We start from the raw sequence: 22,033 nt of genomic DNA on the forward strand, positions 1-22,033 counted from the left end.
TACGCTAGATTCCTTTATTGACATCTCCTTGAAACGGCAATCGGCTGTAAAACTCAATTGATTTAGCGACTGATTTATTTCAATAATCCGTCAGTAATCGATACACAGATCGACCGGAAAGACTCGGGGTGAGATTTGAAAAACTGCTCCCATCCCAGGAAAAAAACATTTCGATTTCCAAACTCCACTATTCTTCTATCCTGGCACTAAACACTTTGATAAAATACTTGGAAAGTATTGTGGAAAGAAGTTTTTATTGACTGTCAGTGTGATAATACTGTAAATTATGGACGTTTACAAGACAGGACGTGCATTTCAACGCAAGCTAACTGATTTCCAACAGTTTTGGTAATTCACTTGAAAATAAAAATAAATAAAATAAAAATTGTCTTTACATAGAAACTAGTTTGAAAGCTAGACTTTGTTTTGATTCAGGTATAAAATCTATAAAATATCATGGATGGGAATCTGCTTTAACAAAAGATCTCACTCACATAAACACACACACACACAAACACACACACATACGCATCGCTGAGCCAGAAGCTTTGCACTGTTAATGTGTTTTTCAAGCAGTTTGGGTTCAACATTCAACCAGGCGGGTTTCTGAATGTAGAAATGTGAAAATCAACTTAAGCGCCCGGGGGGATTCTTACGTAGCGTTGTGCGTTTTTCCTGCGTCAGTGTAATCAAATTTCAGATTCTAAGGCTGGAATACACGCAAAACAGAATCTAAGTCTCAGGGCGGATATCGGCACTTTATCTCCTTCGGATGAGATTCTGTCCATCCGTCCATCTGTCCAGCGGTGTCAGCAGAGAGGGATCCCCATCTCATTTGGCTCCTCTGGATTCTGGAGAGGCAGCGGCTCGACTCAAAGCCCGGAAACCCAGCGGAGGTAAAACCCGTTTCGGTGTCGGGACCCCAGGTGACCGCGGGAGCAACTCTAGACTTTCGTTACCACGACGGGCCGATGCAGGGTCTTCCTCGCCGCTGACGCTGCGCCAAACCGCTCCATCCAAGACATCGTGATACTCCAACTCCTCCTCTCAGAGTAGCCGCTCACCCCTCGAACTCCTCCTATTTCAACGGCCTCGGATTTGGACGTGCTCATTTCAAACCGCTCCGATGAGATTTTGCGATTCTGTCTGAAGAACAGAACCGCATCGTCCGCAAACAAACAGAGAGCCGATCCAATGTGGATCCCCTCGATGCGTCGTCCACAAAGGTTGTGAACAGAGTCGGAGGTAAATAGCCGCCCTGGCCGAGTCCAACTCTTACTTGAGACACCAGTCGCGTATCGGAACCGAAAATGGGATCCGGGATGAGATACAGATAAAATTCTATACGTTTAACATTCCTGTCTCTTCGACAATACAAACGTCTCTCCGGAAAGTAAAGGATAATTTAAATAATCGCTTTGTGGATTCCTGACGGCCGCGTAAAACAAGCCGGATCCCACGTTCCGTCTGCACTCGCTCTCGCCTCTGCGGGGGGGGAAGTGTCGAAAAAAAAAAACATAAATAAATAAATAAACTGTGCGCCCGGAATGAACAAAATCCTAACACGACGTGTGCGGCGGTGGAGCTCTGATTGCGAAACGGGGTTGAAGAGGCGTCTATTTGCCAAATGTCTATATTGACGTGTGTGTGTGTGTGTGTGCACTGATCGCTGAACACCCCGCCGCTCTCAACCTGAAGTCCTCCATCTGACCTCGCTCTCTCTCTCTCTCTAACTCGAGCAGCAGGCGCCGCTTCCTGTCCGGGGATGGAATGCCATTCCGTGACTAAGCCCCTCCTTCTGTCCCGTCACGAGTAGATGGTGATGACCTCCCGGCCTCCGCCCCGGACCAGCAGCACTCTCTCCAAGCCCTCCGTCAGCACTTCCAGGAACTCCATATCTGAGGCGGACATTAAAGAAAGGCCACGGGACACAACAGCCTGCCAGCGCATTTTGGGTACCGATCACCGGTCGATTAGTCGAAGCATTGGAGGAAAGGCGATGTGGGAGCTGCGCCTTGTCAAAATGTTTGCGGCTTTTGATTTGAAAAGGTGGAAACAGGAAGTGCTCCGGAGAAACAGTGATTTTAGTGGGGTGATTTAGCGAGGACTTAACACGTTAGCAACGCCAGCTTCAGATAAGCATATTAGCAAGAGGAGATGTATTGTTGGTCTGGGAAAAAAGCGTTTAAGATGCTGAGAGGAGAACTGAGGTGCTGTAAAATGGAGTCTGGAGTGGCAGGGAAGTATGTTAGAGCGGTGCAGGACATGTATGCTCGCGGTGGCACAGTGGGGAGGTGTGAGGTAGGGGTACAAGGTGGAGGTGGGACCCCTTTCTTGTTTGCGGAGGGGATGATGGACAGGCCGACAGATGAGGATAGACACAGTCCATGGACTACGATCTTCGCAGATGACATTGTGATCTGTAGTGAGAGCAGGTGGAGGAAAATCTAGAGAACTAGAGGTATGACCTGGACAGGAGAGGAGTGCAAGAGAGAATTCATGTGTGTGAAGGAGAGGGACCTAAGTGGAATGGTGGGGCCACAGGAACTGGAGACAGAGAAGGTGGAGGATTTGAAGTACATATGGTCGGTACAGGGCAATGGAGGGGGTGGAGAAGAGGTGAAGAAAGGTGTGCCTGCAGGAGTGGGTGGAGTAAGGTGTGACGACAGTGTCAGTCAGAATAAAGGTAAGGATGTGGAAAACAGAAGTGAGACCAGCTATGATGTCTGGTTTAGAGACGCCGGAGAAAAGACAGGAAGCAGCAGAGATGAAGATGTGGAGATCTACTTCGGAGGATGGAGAGGATCAGGAATACGTCAATCAGAGGGGCAGCACGTGTTAGATAACCTGGTGATAAAGTCAGACTGAGATGTTAGAGAGGGATATTAAAGATCTTGGCAGAAGGATGCTGAGGTTGGAACTACCAGGCAGGAGGCCAAGAAGAAGACCAGATTTATGGATGGAGTGAAAGAGGACATGAAGCGAGTTGGTGTGAGGAGGAAGGACGGTTAGCTGGAGGTCTAGTGACAAATCAGCCGAAGGCTTGAACTGGTGACGATAAGGTGAGGAGGAGCTAGCAAACCCCCGGTCGGCAAGGATACAGTTCTCGTCTCCGTCGGTGTTCCTAGGCGGGCCCGGCATGTTGAGTAAAACCAGCCGAGCGTCATGGGACCTGTTGACGATGACCTCATTCAGCTTCACCGCCGTGTGCATCCGCCGCACGTTGGACTGGTCCCTGGTGGGAAGCCGGGGGGAAGGAAAAGTCACAAAGGCGGCCCGTACGTTTGCCGTACCGACCGCGGAATCGAGTCAGACTCACGGTTTGAGGCTCATGAGCTCCCTGAAGTTTTCGGGCGCATTGTTCCTGATCCGTTTCTCCGCCTCGCACCGCTCTTTCGTCCACGTCATTTGAACCTTCGTCGGAGGAGCCTCCACCACCTCCTCCTCCTCGTCCGAGTACAGACTCCCCATCCGCACCAAGGAGTGTCTGTCCTTAACCAACTGGGCCTGCAGGGGCCGGGAGGACGTTGTAAAGCTTGTTATTGTCCTGCGACCAGCAGTAATTTGGACGTCGGCGGCGGGATTTAACGCTACCTCTCGCTGCCTCTCGGCGCTGGAGAGCCTCATTTGCCTCAGCATCTGCGACCTCTGCTCCATCATCAACGTACGCTCGTACGTGTACGCCGAGATGTCGCTGTCGTGCTGGAAAACCGTCAAACAAAGCGTGGAGTTGACACTCTGTTGCTAGCGGTTATCAAAACACGATGAAGGGGAAAAACCTCACCATCTCCACCACCTCCACCTCGGCCTCGATTCTCAGCTGGTACAGAAAGGTAGCCAGGTCCTTTTTCATTTGGATGCTGTTGTCGTCCATCTGGGCCACGGTGAAAATACGCATTCTGCATTTCCTCCAAACCTAAAAATCAAAAAAATACCACAATACCGCCACTCGTATCTGACCGAGCGCTATATTTTAGCAGCTGTCGCTCCAATTTGGTTCCTTCCCCGTGTAGCTAGCTGGACTCTGGGGTCGGACTGTCACCTTGTGCTGTTTGAGCAGGAAAGGCAGCAGCATGAGCATCCCCCCATCGTGGACGATCCACCACACGTCGATGTTGCCGTCCGTGTAGCGCTCGTGGTTGCTCGGGTAGAAGGACACGTTTTTGGGCACCATGAGCGCCAGGTGGCCGGCGGTGGTGCAGCGGACAGTGTCTGAGAAGAGACGGGCGTATGTAAGGCGTTTTCCGATCCGTTGCTATGACGTCAGGAGTGAAATGAAAACTACCGAGACCGGGAGCTTTTAGCATTTATCAACTTACTGATAAAAGTCTTCCAGGCGCGAGGGTCCTCGCTTTGTCTCCAGCCGTAGGGCCAGCCCATCACCACGGTGTTGTGTTTCATTCCTCCAAGACCGCAGGACTGGATCAAATGGACGATGCCCTCCCGCACCTTGGACGCCACCACCACCTGGCAGAAACCTTTGACCCGCTCGATATCCATCATGTTTTTGATGGCCTGTCGGGGACGAGAAGACCCGGGGATATCGATCAACGGGTTTGGAGAATGAGCGATAATTCAAGGATTATGCGGCAAAGTGTTGACGCGCTTTGACTTTTCATCGTAGCGATTTGTTTTACAGACAGGAGCTGCTCGGCTGCTGAAATTGAATTAGCGCGCAGTCATGTTTCCGCCGACTCGCCGGCGAGCGAGGCTCCGATTGTAACTCGTGATACGCAACGCGTGAATATTGGCTTAGCATAAAAGTGTATCCAGGAGTAATTAATTAATCTCTCTGCGGTTATTGTCACGCAAACAAGTGGGGAAACTGCTTGGCTTGTTCGGTTTATTACGAATCACATCACATCCCGAAAGGGAAAAAGAAAAAGAAAAAAAAAAGAAAAAAAGGAAAGAAAAAACATCCTTGCGTCAGTTCCTAATTTTATCTGAAACGGCTCATTGGTACCACACTGCTTTTTCGGTGTTTTTTTTTTTTTTGTTGTTTTTTTTTTTTTGCTTGCTGATAAAACTGACAAAGCTGACAAAATAATAATCATAATTACCGCTGGGAGAATCGGTACGGGTACCTTACATTCACGGGGAAGCTTCCTGAATAACAAACGATTCATCCCACGATACGGTGCCGTTGCTGCGAAGCAATGCACCCACTAGAGGGAAATGCACAGTTCCGTTTCAGACAATAACAAACAGGGCGACGGTGGGGGAGCAGGTACATCCTTAGGCGGTGGTCTAGTGATCATTACGTGCATCACGACATGTAGATGGAGAAGTCTTCTCCCCGGTTATACCGATGCCATGTTGTATTCTAGTTCCATGTTCCTTTAGCTTGAGCATACTGGGCAGCACTTCTGGCAGTACTACCCCGTTTGGCTACGCATCTGCTAGCGCCTCGAAAACAAACTGTCCCCACAAAACCACTTGTATGTCGCTCACCTGTTCGGCCGCCTGCATTTCGCCGTAGCTGTCCAGGAAGTTGCCCTGAATGACGGAGCCCACGATGGTCAGACCCTTCCCCGCCTTCAGTTGGGAGGCAAAGGTCAGCAGACGCGGGTATTTGACGTGGAGGTCTTCGTCCAGCTTCAGGAGCACCAGCAGCTGAGGCCTAAAGCGAGAGGCATGGGGAAGGGATATAGAAATCATTTGGGAATGGATAGATTTTATTGATGGTGCAAAACCACAGGACCATAACGTGAGCGAAGTAAGTCATCCCAAAAGGGTACAATGACACCACGGGGTATTTGCGTACCTCCAGTTCTTGGTGTGCGGGGGTCCGACCTCCAGCCGTAACAAGGCGTAGCGTGCGGCACTGAGCGACAAACCCCTAATGCCGTCTCCCCACTCCTTCTCCGCTCTGTTTTTTTTTTTTTTATTTCATGAAAAAGACAAGATGCAAAGATGAAACGATAAGCGATCATTTAAAAGAGACGTCAAGTGAAAAACAAACCACAATGAAGAAACACAGACGCAATTTACGGACTCCAGACGTACCCCTGGTACTCGATGTACTTGTAGATCATCCCGGCAATACCCATCGCCACGATAGCGTAGTACCAGGAGGAGATGAACATCAGGGCCAGGCACATACTCATGCCGAGGAAAGAGAGGGACCTGCGGGGGGGGGGGACGGTGGCGTTAATGGAACAGCGCTTCAATGTTTTACACCAGTCCTGCCAGCCGCGGTGAATCTAACTTGAAGATAAGATCTTGGCCAGTGAAGGGCCTGCTGGGATGTCAGGGAGGAGTTATTTCTACTACAGCTGAGTACAAGTGGCCCCTGCGGGAGACTCTTGAAACTCAGTGACCTTGTACTAAGACAAGAACATTCATTATCTACACCACTTATCCTGCACTCGGGGTTGCGAAGGGGCGGGAGGGGGTGGAGCCTATCCAAGCGGTCATTGAGCAAGAGGCGGCGTTTACCCTGGACCGGTCGCCAGTCGATGAAAGGGCAACATATAGGAGCATACAACCATTCACGCACTCATTCGCCCATTGTGTAGAGGTTCAGGTCCATGTGGATTTGCACTTTCATGGATTTTGAAGAGTCTCTAAATGTTGGAGTGACATGTAACACACTTGGAATAGCATAAGCTGGAAAAAAACCTGTACTCACCAGTGGTAATATCTGAATCTCGGTCTCCAGTTAGGTGTGCGCAGCAGAGTCTGCACAGCGCAGGCTAAGTTCACAAAAAGATAGCACATCAAGAAGAACCTGTCAAAGGAAGACAAATGAAGAGTTTATCTCAGCACCTTTGGAGTCTTCAACAAGAAGGGTGGATGTGTGTGTGTGTGTGTGTGTGTGTGTGTTAGCGTACATGGAGAGGATGGGCGCCACCATGTCCAGCGAAGCGATAAGGATGCCCAGCTCTGCAATGAGGCCAGTCAGCAGCAGAGCCCATGTGGGTTCCCCGTTTGTCTTCCCGTGTCCAAACACCTGGCGCAAAAAAATTCAGCACTCAGAGCGATTCCAGCGTCCAACTTTACGTCCGAATGTCTGAGGACGATTTATCCGATCTGTGTGATCACAAAAGTCGAGCTGTCTCACTCTCAGGAAAGGAATGATGTTATCCTTGGCGATGGCCTGCAGGAGCCGCGGCGCTCCGGTAAGGGACTGCAGACCCGCCCCGACGGTGGAGAAGAAAGAGCCGATGACGATGACCCACGGCGACGGCCAGGAGAGGGTCCCCACCACCAGGTTGTTCCTCACGGCGTCTCCAAACCTGCGAGTACAAATAGACCGAGGATGGCTTGTAAGCGCGTCACCCGTTCATATGTTCTACGGCTTATCAAGAGGGTCATCAGGCGAGAGGCGGGGTTCACTCCGGATCGATCATGGGGTCACATATAGTCATACACATCTCATTCACACATCTGGGTCTACAGTGGACCTACGGCATGTTTTTGGGCTGTGCGAGGAAACTGGAGAACCTGGAAGAACCCCACGCAGACACGGAGAAGAACATGCATGGACACGGAATCGAACTATGGGCCTCCTCAGACTTATGTCGTGACTCTCAAACAACCCCGGTTGGACTTACTTGTCCCTCAGGACCACTCCTTCGATGCACGACCCAAACAGGACCACAGAGCTTATGTCTTCACAGAAAGAAAAGGTCAGGGACACTAACGTGACATTTGAAAAAAAAATAAACATTTGGCACATTCAAAGTGATATGATGGTGGCTCTTAGTTTATATCGTTGAGTGATGTGTAATAATTCCATTGTCTTCTGTGCAAGGACTGTTTCCTGTGCAATGACCCTGATTTATAGACGTAAATTCTACATGTAATCATGTACATGTACTTGTAAATACAAATGAATATATGTTGCATACATTGTTAAATACCTTTCACTTTATTTTTATCGATTTCTTCTGATCTGTGTCATTTTTTATTTATTATTCACTATTATATTCTTTAGTTTTATCCAGAGTTCTATTTTGATTCTTCTTCCACTTGTACTATGTGAGCAGGGGCTACTTTCAGAATATCAATAAAGGATTCAGATTCTGATATCATTTCGAAATAAGGATACAGACAAGCGATGTGGTGGTGATGGCCAAGATGGTCCCCACGGGTATTGACTTCTGAGCGTCCCGAAGATCGCCCGATCTGTTGGAGCCCGCCATGATGCCTGCGACCACCAGAAGATCGGTTAAAAGAGAGGATCTGAGAGGCACCGAGGGGCGGTTGCGGAGTTTTTCCCCGCGTCTTACCCGTGGCCGAGGGGAAGAAGATGCCCACCAGGAGGGTGAACGACGTGGCGATGTCCGCGGACACGTACATGCCGAAGTTCTCAACGGAACCGTGCGTATCCACCGACGGCAACCCGGACCTCTCCAGGATCTCGCCTTTCTGCAGGTAGCTACCCCACATGTTGTCTATTTAAAAAAAGAAACACACACACACACACACACACACACAAGTTACGACAAAGACGGCGACCCCTCCCGTCCTTGTTTGCTGCTCGTTCTCTCGTCTTAATTTTACCTCGAAAAATCCCGCTCCCCAGCCCGGGGATGCCTTGTATCTCCGTCACGTTATTCTGGATGAAGTACTCATCGCACTGAGCGCCGCTCGTGTTCCCCGGCAGGCAGAACATGTTCCACAGCTGACTGGGCCCGGTGCCGTTGTCCTTCGTCAAGGTCTTGGAACAAACGTCGAAGCGATCTCGGACCAAGGTCCTGTTGCCCAGCATGCAGATCCTACGGTACGGGCGTGGACAATGGGGTCTTTTAATACATATCTATCATTTGTAAAATATGATATATGTATTTTTTAAAGACACAAAAGCTACGTTTTTTTTTTACCATATGATTTTTCTAAATGTTTATATTTATTTTGCTATTAGTACACCAAGGCTGTAGAGTTTAGCCATTTTCTCTGGAAATGAAAGTTCGCTCTGCTGTCATACAAAAAATGCTATATTTCTCATTTTCCCGCCCCTATCCCACAAAAAGAACACAATGCCTGCAGATCCTATGGTAGGTGTGTGGACAACAGGGTCTTTTCATACATATTATCATTTGTAAAATATGATATACTTTTTTTAAAGACACAAAAGCTAAGTTTTTTTTAACCGTAAGATTTTTCTAAATATTTGTATTTATTTTGCTATTAGTACATCAAAGCTGTAGAGTTTGGCCATTTCCTCTGGAAATAAAAGTTCGCATTGCTATCTTACAAAAAAAAGCTATATTTCTCATTTTCCCGCCCCTATCCTGCAAAAAAACACAATGTATGCAGATCCTATGGTAGGTGTGTGGACAACAGGGTCATTTCATACATATTTATCATTTGTAAAATACTATATACTTTTTTGAAACATACAAAACCTGAGGTTTTTTTTTCAACCGTAAGATGTTTCTAAATATTTATATCTATTTTGCTATTAGTACACTAAGGCTGTAGAGTTTGGCCATTTCTTCTGGAAATAAAAGTTCGCACCGCTATCTTACAAAAAAACACTATCTTTCTAATTTACCCGCCCACTTACGGGAACTCCGGCGGATGAGTCATGGATTTGACGGCCCCGGCGTAGATGGAGACGATGGAGATGATAACGCAGGCTAGGAAAAGAGAGGCCAGCTTGTTGACGTATTTGACTCCGACGAAGACCACCACGGCCATCAGGCTCAGGCAGACGGAACCGTAGACCCGCATGTTGTTCAGCATGGCGCTGTCGCTCCCGTGGGGGTCCGTGGCACGAAAAATGGCCGCGGGGGGTACAAGATATTTCTGAAAAAGAAAAAAAAAAAAAAAAAAAAACATATTTCATCGGACAATGCGGGAGACGTCCTGAAGACTTGGAATGCTTTTGGGAACGGGACCGCGAGAATGACATTCTCAAACTGACCAGAAAGATTTCAATGGCCCCCAGAATGTACATGGCGGAGGCGAACGTGGTGCCCAAGTAGAAGCACAGACCCACAGCTCCCCCGAACTCCGGTCCCAGGGAACGTGAGATCATGAAGTAAGCTCCTCCGGCTGAAACAGTGAAACACTGTTAGTTTCCAAATGCAGCGAGGAGAGAGAAAAAGGACTCCTCGACCTCTTTCCCTCCGTGAAGTGAAATTCTACTGCCACCAAGTGGAAGAAGAGGGGACGTCATTTTCTGTCTCGCCTCCTCTGATGACCAGACGACCGCGTTATGATCGTTTTAAGTCGGTTCATTCATCGCCCAAATCGCTTATCGTGCGCTCAGGGTCGCAACAGGTTTCACTCCTTTGACTGGCTTTACCTTTTCGAATTCCAATCTAGGTGATCCCCAAAAGTTACCCCTTTGTCCCCGACGCACGACACCCCATTAGCATCCCTTTCGACTTAGTTTCAGCCGATCGACTGTTCCGTCTCCATCACAAGACATCATATCTTAGAACAGTGTTTCCCAACCACTGTGCCGTGAGAGATCATCAGGTGTTTTGTGGAAAAATACCCACTTTCACCCGATTGGTCCAAAAATGATTAATTCAACACAAATAATGGAAAGATCCTATAACCCTATACAATAACTCACTCAAATCAATTACTGATCTACTTCACATTGCCACTGTAGTTATTATTTATTCCTATATATTGGAAAATATGGAGATTTTTTTGATAAATTATACCTTAAATTTTGATTTATTCTTTTTTTTTACTAGTTTTATTATTATTATTATTATTATCATTAACATCAGTATTGTTATCTTTTTTTTTTTTTTTTTTTTTAAGAAAAAGAATATTCTGAGCCGGATGAAGGTCCGAGTTTGAGTATTAGTTGGAAGAAAGTAAAAAAAGTGAGCTCAAGACAATACAATGAAAGTTATAATGTGTTTCCTCAGTTCCTGCAAGAATATGAGTTTTGTGTTCAACCAAACATGGCCAGTTCTTTCACTTAGTAAGTAAATTGAAACTACAGTTTCATTGTATTGGCTAAAAAAGGTTGGGAAACACTCACCTAGACCCACCCAAAACCTTGGCACGCATTCTGGCCATTCTGGTTTTATCCTTGTTATTGTCTTCATCTCTTCTATTTATATCTAAATTTATATTCTTATTTTTTGATATTGTTATTGTTGCGCTGCTGTGACAAACGAACTTCCCCAATGGGGATAGGTAAAGTATTATTATCTTATCTTATCTTATCTTATCTTATCTTATCTTATCTTATCTTATTTTATCTTATCTTATCTTATCTTATCTTATCTTATATAGAGAGATATAACTGTCCACGCACTAATTCAGATGTGATATAGAAAAAGAAACATTCATTCTCTCATTTAGGCATCATATAGAGACGTACAACCATTAACCCTCTCATTCAAACCAATTGTTGCTCCCAATGCATCAACAGCCTGACAAATGGAGAATTGCACACAAGGATGCATTCGTAACCCCTTTCTCATCATTTTTTGACGAACCCAGAGTGTAAATAAAGAGTTTTTATTTTCACGTCTTTGTGTTCCAAATGAGAAATGGCAATCCTCCGCTGACGCAGCATATGAAAATAGACGCCTCTCTGCATTAGACACCCCTTTCGTGTCATTTTTGGACGAACCTGGTGCGTCACACCCGCATCAACATCTGTATTTATATGTAATCCTAACATGAATGAAAGCAGAGTTTGTATTTTCAAAAGCTTTCTGTTGTAAATGAGAAACAACACCGTACACTGAAAACAGATGCTTCTCCAGGTTGGTCGAAATATTACGAGAAAGGGGCGTCGATAATAATGATAAGTCGGTATCTGACGCAGAATGGGGGTGAGAATGTGTTGCTCATTCATGCGCCATATAGACAAATGACCATTCACTCACTCATTCACGAATCATATGGAGACGCACAATTATTCACCCTCTCTTTTAGACATTTGGGCAATTTGAACATCCTGTATATTTTTGGATTTTCGGAATCCAGCCAGGGACCATTGTGCAGTTCGATGTGCAGTGCATAGCCCAGTTCAATTCATGAAATTGAAAATTAAAATTAAAATTAAAATTAAAATTAAAATTAAAATTAAAATTAAAATTAAAATTAAAATTAAAAAAACTTAGAATTAAAATCATGATTAAAATTAAAATTAACCTTAAAATCAAAATAAAAAAAATAGAAAAATAAAAGATAATAGATAAAAGATAATAGCAGAACATATAAGTAAATGCAGGGCGAGGGTCCTGTATATTACCTGGCACAACACCATTAGTAGCAATGGCACTCATTGATATGGCTGTAAGCATCGTCTGCGAAGAGAGAGATAAAAATAGCAAGTAAATGCTGAACTAAAGTTGACCAAAATGTTGTCGTCACAGCGGTTCAGAAGACAGTAGCATGTTGAGTGTCAAAGTGTTCTCAAGCGTTTGCGTAAGCTTAAAATATAAAAAATCTGCACATATGCAACCATGAGGATTTCACTGACCGTTTGGCGGTAAAACACTGACCCGTGTCCAACATCGGTGATGAAATCAAGCCAACATAATGGCTTTTGTGTGTGCATGCGAAGCAGTCGATGTGTGTGTGTGTGTGTGTGTGTGTGTGTGTGTGTGCGCGTGCACTCACACACGAGCAGCACATGAGGACAATCAGCAGAGACTGCATGATGCCGGCCATCCCGACAATCCACGTCAGCCGGAGAAAAAGGATGACGCCGAAAATGTTCTGCAGACACGGCAAGTAGACGCCCATCAAGGTGCCCATGTTGGGAGACTGATGGCGACAGAGAGAAAGAGCGGGAGGGAGGGAGGGAAGGAAGGGGGAGAGGTGTGTATTGAGCATGACAAATCAGGAAACACAAGTATCGATCATTCATATTGACCGGTGTGCTTTTGAAAGGTCATTCCGTCATGTCGTCAGCTCTCGCGTGTCCAAGTCCGGCGGTCAATCAACACGTTTCAATACAGAAAACTGGGACTTTGGCAAGTTTGGCGTCGGGGTTTGGGGAGGAGGAGGGAGCTGGTTGAAGGATGAGGTCGCGGAGTCTCGGATTAAAAACAAAGAGACGCGTTGTTCCTTCGCTCTGACCTTGAGAGTCTTTCTCCGCGAGGCTTCGGCGCTCTCCTCCTCCTCGTGCTCTTTCGCCCCCTGGGTGATGTTGGTGTAGCTGACCAGGCGGCTGAGCAGGGATGAAACCTTGGGTCGGATGTCCAGCTCCTCCTCGAACAAGGCCAGGTTTCGGTCGTAGAAGTCGGTCTTCTTGCACGTGGCATCGGCGCCGCTGAGGAAAGGGCTGTCTTCTTTGTGGTTTCCATGTCCTAGGGAAGGAGGGAAAACGGCGGCGGGGGGGGGGAATCAGCTCTGAACGCGAAGGCCAGAAAAATATATTAAAAGATGTCGTCCTCCCTTTGCACCAAAATACACCAAAATGTGTCTCTAGTCTATGTTTTACAGGAGGGCTGCGCACACGCGTGGGTTCTTTTACGTGCTGGAATTTGAATAAAACACAAAAATTGTATCTGTATAAAGGCGAGCCGTCATTTGCAATAAGAGACATCTTGTGAAACGTTCATGTGACTCCAAACATTCATTCATTTTTCATTCTCAGTGTGGCCGGAGCCGAACTAATCTAGACTTCCGGGTGAATAAAATGATTTAGTTCGGTCATTGAAAACAAACCTCTGCAATTTCACAAAGGGAAAAGATGAGCCTCTCAATAATATTGATAATTATTATTATTCAAATACCTGATAATCTGTGCGCGGATGCGAAATTCAAACAGCACTAACAGCAACTCAACTCCATCAAATTCATCACCGGGCCACGTTCAGCCGCCGAATGAGAGCCCAGGTGATAAACAAACACGTTATTACGCTCCGCTCTCATTAACTTCCGTCTGCTTTTGCAAAGAGAAAGAAAAAGAGAAAGAAGAGCGATCGCTGCGCGCAAAGCTGCACGGCGAACTCCATCGGACACGCATGCACGCACGCCGCTCGCTCAGAATAACCCGACCTCGGGGTATTAGAGCATGTAAACTTTGACGGAGGCGTCCCGAGGCCCGGATCCTGCCCGGTGATGAAAGAGCTGCCCCAACCGCGCGAGGGGGGATAAATAAAGAAAACGTCCGATTGGTCCGACACTCGCGCCCGCGATCTTTGCTCACCTGCGTTCTGCGTCATACCGCTGAGACTGTCGCCGGAGGGAAGCATTGCCGTGCAGCTGTGTGCAGCCAGCGGCCCGACTGCGCTCTCCGCTTAGGTTGCTGCCGGACGTCGATTACAATCCAGGACAGCCGGTCACCCGGGGTGAGCGCTCACTCGGGGGTCTGATCTAACCCGTGGCGATTGGTTGGGTGAGAAACTACCCAAACATGCATCGCATGCACGCGAGCGCGAGCTGCTTTCAAACACAAGGAATTTGTTTTTGTCTCTTGTGGTCCCCACAAGGTAGGAGTGTGGAGAAGAGTCGGTCCCCGCAAGATGGCAAAATCACATAAATACACACACGGCATCTCAAAGATGTGTACATTCTTCTAACTTTTTTTTTTCTGGGGGGGGGACAACAACTGGACAATTGTAGACTGAAACAACGAGCGGTAAACAAACAAACAAAAAAAAATAATAATAATAATCGTGAAACAATGACAACACTGACCCCTAGTGGCGGAAAACAGCAACACATAAGAACCGATAAGAAAACTTCTTCCTTTCCTTTTTTTTCACTGCTTAACGCAAATATAGATGAGCCCCTTTAAAAAATGGCAAACTGCTCTTCCTTTGCAGGTGCTGGATTTTTTTTTTTTTTTTTCTACAATCAGGGATTTTGGTTACAGGCTACTTCTGTAACCATCTTTTTTTTCGGAATTTCTTTTGCTGTCAGGAGTCAAACACTGGATGATTTATGCAAGGCAGACTCCAGACTCCTCTTCCCTCTTTTATTTAAAACCCAAAAATAGAGTAGCCCCCCCCCCACCGCGAACTCAGTCCGGCAGCGGGCCGAAGAGACGTCGTTAATAACAAGTCCGAAGGCGAGGAGGGGAGCGGCGGGGACGAGTTCTGTGCACCAGAACATGAAGTTTTTCCGGGAATGTGCAGCGACATGTTACCTCGGCCCGCAACAAAACAACCTCAGCCGGCAGACGGCGGCGTTGTGGGAGCAGCAGGGCGTATCAGGAATTATTTTCAAAAGACCGGACACCTCATGGGAACCGGGAGCTGTCTTGTCTTGATGTGTCCCATTAAGGATAATTAAGGGAGGGGAAAACAAAAAAAAAACTGGAACAATAACAAGGATTTGAGTTTTTGCAGTTTCAGTCACATGAACTTAACTGAATAAATGAATAAATGAATGGATGCCTTATCGCATAGGTGTCAAACTCTGGCCCGCGGGCCAAATTTGGCCCGCAGTGCAATAATGTTTGACCCGCAAAGCCTTTCTCCTCTGTGGACGGTAGTCATAGCAACCTTATGCTAATACTAGCACTGTGCTACCACTCTGAAAAATGGCGAAAAGAAAAGTAGAGTTGATCGGTGCGTTGCACACTGAGCTACGATTACCGATTTCTTTACGCACTTCTTCTTGTTACTCCAAGACATGGGCTTGAATGGTTTCACGTTCATTGAAGGATATTATCATTGGTTAATTTATTAGTAGCCCGTGGAAAAAGGTTATTGTTGAGATTTAATTCAGAGGGCTGCAAATAAAGAGGCGTACAAGTTTTATTTAATTGTTATTTACGAAATTAATGCCATTGATTGATTTGAATCTTGATTTTGCACGTGTGCAATATTAAGTGATATGTTTTAAAGAATGAAGCTTTGCTTGTTCCATATTCAGTTTGGGTCCGAATGAAAAGGTTTACTGTTATATCTGGAGGAAGAATTTTTTTTCAGTAAATATCAATATTGGCCCGCGACTTTATCCTTTTTTTTTTGAATTTTCGAATTTTGGCCCGCTGTCTATTTGAGTTTGCCATCCCAGCCTTATGGTCTTTAAGAATTACGTTTTCTGCCAAAAGGATGTCCTCGGGGGGTAACTATTACACCCGGCTGTTTAAAGTACAGTAGAACCTTAGCTTGTGAACATCCCCTTATCACGACCTACAAAGTTTTCGATCAAATTTTGAATTGAGCTCTTTTGGTGCACGAACAAACAAGCGAACTCACGGGCTTTCCACTGTGTGGAGTTGCAGTGTAGCGGCAGTTGTGCGTTGTACTCAGCGTTGTTTACGTCGTTCATCATTGTATTCTCCTGCTTTTTTGTGCTTTTTCAGTGAGCTAGTTCTCAGTAACGCCTCCGAAAGAGTTAAAAAGTTCTAGCGATAGTGGTATTAAGAAGAAGCTAAGAATTGCAATCGATCTGAAGAAGGAAGTGACAGCTAAACGTGAAAGTGGTGTTCGTGTTACAACGACACGGCTAAGTCAACTCTGCGCACAATCCTGAAGTACAAAGGTGCTCCAAAGACGGCTGATGTGGCTAAATGGGAGGCTACGTTAATAAGCTAAGATCTCAAGTCCTAGAAGAAGTAGAAAAGTGATTGTTAGTTTGGATCCGTGAAAGACAGCTTGCTGGAAATAGCGTTAACGTAGGCCTCATATGCGAGGAGGATTAACTTTTGTGTGAAGAAAAACACAAAGTACAGGAAGAAGACATAGATCTTTAACTCCTTTCTGTATTTTTAACACAAATAAGCCCATAAAAAGTTTCAAAATAATGATTTTTAGAGCGGAAGAACAGAATCGATGGGATCACATTGATTTCAATTGGAAAAAGTTACATACAGGAGACCATAATCACCCAGACTGAATGAAAATGAATGAATGAATGATTGTCCACTAGCAACTACTTCCTGAATAGCTAAATGATAGCTTGTTGCAGATTTTCAGATCATTATTATTGGTATTTTTTGCTTTTGCAAAGCCTCTAAATATTTGGAAAATATGTAGAGACATTTTTTTGTCATCTCCGGGCTTCATCGTGTCACCGGTATTTTGAAATACGAAGATATTTATCAAAACAAAACGCTACGTTGTCAGAATCGTCAAGTCGTCATTTGCGGCGCCGGGAGGAGACGCTGTGTTGTCAGGTCTAAGAGCAGGAACCCGGATCTGCGTCTCAAAAGACCAACCTTTTTATTCGGAAAAGACGAACTCAAAACCGCCAGCAATTCAGGAGGGAAACTTTGAGTCGGACTTTAAAGAGAAAAAAATGAAAAAATAAATAAAAGCAGATTAAACGTGGTGCACAATCTGACTGTACATCAGCTCCTTAAGGTTGGAAAAGCCTCTTTGCTTAAGTTTCCCTGTAATGAACACTTGGGATTTAAGGCAGCTTAGCCTCCTCCATTCAGTGCATTTAGCGAGCAAAAATTTTCTACTGATTACGGGAGGTTGTGTGTGCGTGTGTCTGTGTGTGTGTGTGTGTAAATATGAGACAGCACGAGTACAGATGAGCATTCCTTTTACGTACTTTAATTTCTTCACGGCATTCACGCCGACGGATTTATTCAGCGTCCATTTTCGTAGCACGGCTAGCTGAGTCTGCGCTATTGTGCATTCGCAATGTGACCGTCACATTGTAGATAAGCACATTATACACAAACGCACAACCATATACACACTATCTGAGCGACTGTTCCACAAAACACACTAAATCCAGGTGTTTTTTCTTCATTTTCATGATAACAATGAAAATATAATGGTGGTTGGCGCTTTGGTCGGATTCTGATATGGGGTTTTTTTCAGTGTGGAGTTTCCATGTTTCCAGTTTCCTTCCAGAGTCCAAAAAACTTGCAGGAGATTCACTAGAGAAACTACATTTCCCAGATGTGTGAATGAAAAGGCGAATGGTCGCATGTCCCATATGGCAGAGCGAATTTCTTCTCATTGTGCCAAACGGGCTTGAATTTCTTCACCCGAAGACGTTTCACCCCTCATTTGAGAGGCTTCTTCAGTTCAGTTCAAACTTCAAGTGAAGAATTCTAGTCCAGTTGCCACGACAAGAAAATTTCGACAAGATTCCACCATGACCCGGATGACTGAGAACCTCCGCAGTAAGAGCGAACGGTCGCACGTCCATATGAGTCGTGAACAAGTCAGCGAACTCTCGTATGTATCCGTATGACTTATGGATGAGTTAATGATTGTATGTCTCATATGGTTAGAAAAGAGAAACAAACGTACATCCGTTGCCCAATGAGGAATGGATGTTAGATCAAAAGAAAAATTCAACTTAGTAAACTTTTGAAAAAAAAAGATGATTTATTCTAAATATAACACTTATTCTTGACGTTTTGAGCAAAAAATTGGCTCCTCCTCGGATGCTTACCAAAGCAAATCAAATAAATCATATTAAAGCATTTTGTGGTGCGCAGATTTTTCCAAAACTCTATCTGTATGTCTCAAATGAAGTGCATTGAGAAGAGAATAGTTATGTGAAGTGAAAGTAGGAGTGAAAGGTCAATGGGTGGACTCCCAAAGACAGCTGGGGATGGACTCACCTCCTTGGGTATATAATTATAATATATATATCATAATTATATATATATGATTACATAATTATAATCAGATCTCTTCAGGAGAGGTTTTTTTTTTTGTTTTTTTTTTTTTACATTGTTGCGTGGTCTGAATGTAGGACAACATACGACATCCATGACTCCAATCGGTGACACATATCAGGTGTTTTAACGGGTGCGAAGGCGCTACGTGTCCATTTTTTCTCCAGGCGGAATCGGTGACGGCCTTAAGACAATCGACTTGATTAAACACCCGGCGCCGCCGTCGCTTCGGTATTTGATGTTTTTTCACGCCGCGCTGCGTCCCAGACGCGTAATGCCAACCTGCTGGGATGTACAGCAAAACACATTAGCTTTGATGCGCGCTAATGACGGGGAAAAAGACCTCGGCCCAGTCTGATTACCTCAGGGGGGGTTTGGAGGTGGGCGGTTAGGGTTGCAGCTTAACACCCTCAACCGGGCACAACCCGGAGGTGCGTTTTTGCGTGTGTGTGTGTGACTGGCAACTACCATGCCGCATTTTAACAGGATATTTTTTTAAGTTGCACATAACCAATTACTAATCAGACAATGTGCACACACACATAAATATAAATCCTTTGCATTCCACTCTTTGTATGAGTATCTGATACACGGATATCTGCTCGGTGGCAGAGCGTGTTGGAGTGACGAAAAACCAGGGGATTGTTTCCAAACCACCAACGGAAGGACACGGAAACTTGTCGGACACAGGACACACACACACACACACACACACACACACACACACATACAGGGACTGAAATAAACTAGGGAGCCAAAGATGGCAGGGTTACTGTTTGTTAAACAGGTGAATGTATAAATCCTGACAGTTGTGTGTGTGTGTGTGTGTGTGTGTATGTGTGTGTGTGTGTGTGTGTGCGTGTGTGTGAGTTTATTTAAGCGTGTTTATCCCAGCGTTATCCTTAGCAACCGTAGCCATCCACGGAGCTGCTCCGCGGTCAGAAGTGTGAGTATCTTTGTGAATGTATTCAGTGATTTGCCCAAGCAAGGCTTCCACTCAGCAAGGTTTTTCTTTTTAAAACTTTATTTAATAAAAAAAAAAAACGTTTCCAAAGAGGAAGGCTCTACATTTAAAAACACACACATGGAACAAAAAAGATTCCTCTTTGGCACTGGGGCTCTATGCCGATATATTGTGACGTCATCTGATTATGAAGCGCATAAATAGGTGTGCGGAGTTGAATACCTGGACTGTGAGTGCACGCTCCAGAGGGCGTCGATCCCGCCACAAGCCAGAGGGCAACAAGTGACCGCAGTGTTCGGAGCAAACTCCCGGCTACCAGACGAAAAACAGAGCTGAGTTCATAACGGCGGACAGACTGGGAGCAGTGTCGCCGCCGCCCAGCGAGGCCCGGGCCCACTCTCATGATGGAAATTCCCAAAGAAATCCAGACCTTCTCAAGCCTGTTGAATCCGCACTCCCGCTCATCAGGCTTCTAAAAACTAGCCGGGAAGAAGTCGGCCCTGATTGGCCGGGGACCGAACGAACCCAGATGGCGATTATGACTGCTTGTATCTGCGGAGCTAATCCAGACCCAAGACTTGTATGCTTTTTTTTTTCCATTTTTTCCTTCCACGCCACCACGGGACAGCTGGAAGGACATATCACGGCTTCAGTTCCCCGACAAATCTGTCACATTTTGAGGGGAAACGCTCGCATTATCATTCATGCTAGCGCCCTCCTGGAGCTTTGCCCGAGCTCGTCATTTATCAGTTTCCTCCAGCGTGGGGCCATCCTCACAGCTGTTCGCCGAGTCAAATTGTTGTTGTTGTTGTCGCAGCGGCGCTCCGGGTAGCTCCACACAAGTGGGTTAGAAAGAAAAGGAAGAGGAGAAGAAAAAAAATGAACTCACTCAGATTGTGGTTCAGGGGTTATTTCAGGACGTCTTAATTTTCCCAAAACTGACAGAGACAGTCGGGCGCTCTATTTAGCATAGTATTAGGAAACCGTATGTCTTCATGGAGTAACTTCCACGCATTCCAGAAATGACAAACCGGACAGCTCGGCCAACACGTCCGAACATTCCTTCTTTTAATATCAGAGCCCCCGTGACCCTTCGAGAAACGCTGGCGCCATTTACAGCGAATCATGAAAAAGAAAAAGAGACATCTCTAAGTTTTTTTTTTTTTTTTTTTTGGGTCACGTGAGTCAGAATCGGCTTGTGGTTTTTGGACCGTATCCGACCTTCTGGCCCTTTATTTGGATGTAGACGTTTTATTTAAAAGACACGCCCGCGTGAGTCTTTCATTAAAAACTCTTCCTTCGCCTGGTTCCGTCCCCTCAGCCCCGCACAACTCAGCACAGCTCCCACATAATCCCCCCCCCCCACCATCGCCCTCCTCCTTCTCTGTTTTGATACAGCGGAGGAACAAGTGAGTGACAACGGGAGACAAGCCGAGGCGAAGAGGGAGAAATTTGCTCCTGTGTTGTTAGGCAGCCAATCTCTGTGAAAGGAAATCCTCCGCCGGCACAAAGAAAGCTCCATCTTTTGTGCGACGAAGCACTGGGGGCCCTTTTCTTGTGGCAGAGTGGTATCAGCCCCCGTCATGCATCCCCACCCTGTTGCGTCTCTCCCTCTCCCTCCAACCGCCTTCATTGTTTTGCCTTTGTTAGTTATCTGCGCTGGAGTTTTGCTTTCAAAATGCTTCCTCAGCTGAGGCAGAGAGAGAGAGAGAGAAAGAAAAAAGAAATCTCCAAAATGAGAGAAAAATAAGTTTCTCTCTGTATATGAAGTATATAAGGGAACACTCAAAAAAACAACCCCCCCAAAAAAGTTATCTGGCCCTTGATTGCCATGGCAACCGTCCGAGCAGTAGTTCGGTCGGCTCTGAGGACAAACGGAGAGCTTTTTTTTTGTGCCGCGGGCAGCCGGTTCAACAAGAAAAAAACACATGTTGTAAACAGAGAGGAGCCGTAAGAGCTGTGAGACTCACCGTCGGAGCTGACAGTGTCTTGGTGATCCGGGTAGTCCTGCCCGGCGTCCCTGTAATCCACCCGGTTAATCCCCTCTAGGCTGTCGTAGCTGGACTGAGCCCGATCCTTCACCGGCACCACTGTGAAGTGAGGCATGTTTTCATCACGCTCCTCTGCTGCTGCGTCCCGGGGCTCGCTCTCAACATAGCAGGCTAACTTATTAGCTACTTTTTCAACTCCTCCACTAATGGCAACTACATTCCACTACACTACGCTCACTTCCTCTGGAGGGTATGCTCATACTCCCCGCCCACAGGCCGGCCCCTCCTGGTCTTTTTTTGTGTGAACAGACAACGCACAAAGGTCTCACAGGGAAATTTGGGAAGAGAGACCCCCCCCCCCCCCCCTTGCCCGGGGAAGGAATGATCCCGCGAGGCTCGCCGGCGATCGGAGATTAGTATTGTCAAGCCCCGAGAGGAGTCACGCTCAGTCAAGAGGGCGAGAGAGGGTTCGGGGTGACCCCATTCCTGCCCTCCGGTGTCATCATGACAGCAGGCTGGGTGGACCTTGACTGGTCAGGGTTCACACAGTCGGCTCTTTGTGTAACCGGTCCTCCCCGAAAACACACAAAGTCC

At 46.2% G+C, this 22,033-nt stretch overlaps 1 protein-coding gene across 2 annotated transcripts; it reads right to left on the minus strand.

Moving 5' to 3' along the window:
- Nucleotides 1–21,806, minus strand: slc12a4 (solute carrier family 12 member 4). Of its 2 annotated transcripts, XM_086174717.1 has the most exons (23): nucleotides 21,419–21,806; nucleotides 13,018–13,247; nucleotides 12,556–12,702; nucleotides 12,185–12,239; nucleotides 9,875–10,005; nucleotides 9,515–9,756; nucleotides 8,509–8,723; nucleotides 8,235–8,399; nucleotides 8,054–8,152; nucleotides 7,557–7,614; nucleotides 7,064–7,238; nucleotides 6,834–6,952; nucleotides 6,632–6,730; nucleotides 6,007–6,126; nucleotides 5,765–5,869; nucleotides 5,452–5,620; nucleotides 4,320–4,515; nucleotides 4,043–4,212; nucleotides 3,785–3,916; nucleotides 3,595–3,702; nucleotides 3,320–3,507; nucleotides 3,102–3,235; nucleotides 1–1,898 (listed from the first exon to the last, which is right to left on the minus strand). In XM_086174717.1, the coding sequence occupies exons 1-23, from the start codon at nucleotides 21,552–21,554 to the stop codon at nucleotides 1,807–1,809; spliced, it is 3,285 nt and encodes a 1,094-aa protein (XP_086030843.1). In that variant the 5' UTR covers nucleotides 21,555–21,806; the 3' UTR covers nucleotides 1–1,806. The 2 variants fall into 2 exon arrangements, with proteins under 2 accessions (XP_086030843.1, XP_086030842.1); XM_086174716.1 differs by having other exon boundaries at nucleotides 3,320–3,702; nucleotides 21,419–21,677.
- Nucleotides 21,807–22,033: the final 227 nt, after the last annotated feature.

The sequence above is a fragment of the Fistularia commersonii genome, chromosome 27, assembly GCF_037954325.1.
Source record: "Fistularia commersonii isolate RoL2024-O1a breed Wild chromosome 27, RoL_Fcom_v1.0, whole genome shotgun sequence".
NCBI classification, from domain to species: domain Eukaryota; kingdom Metazoa; phylum Chordata; class Actinopteri; order Syngnathiformes; family Fistulariidae; genus Fistularia; species Fistularia commersonii.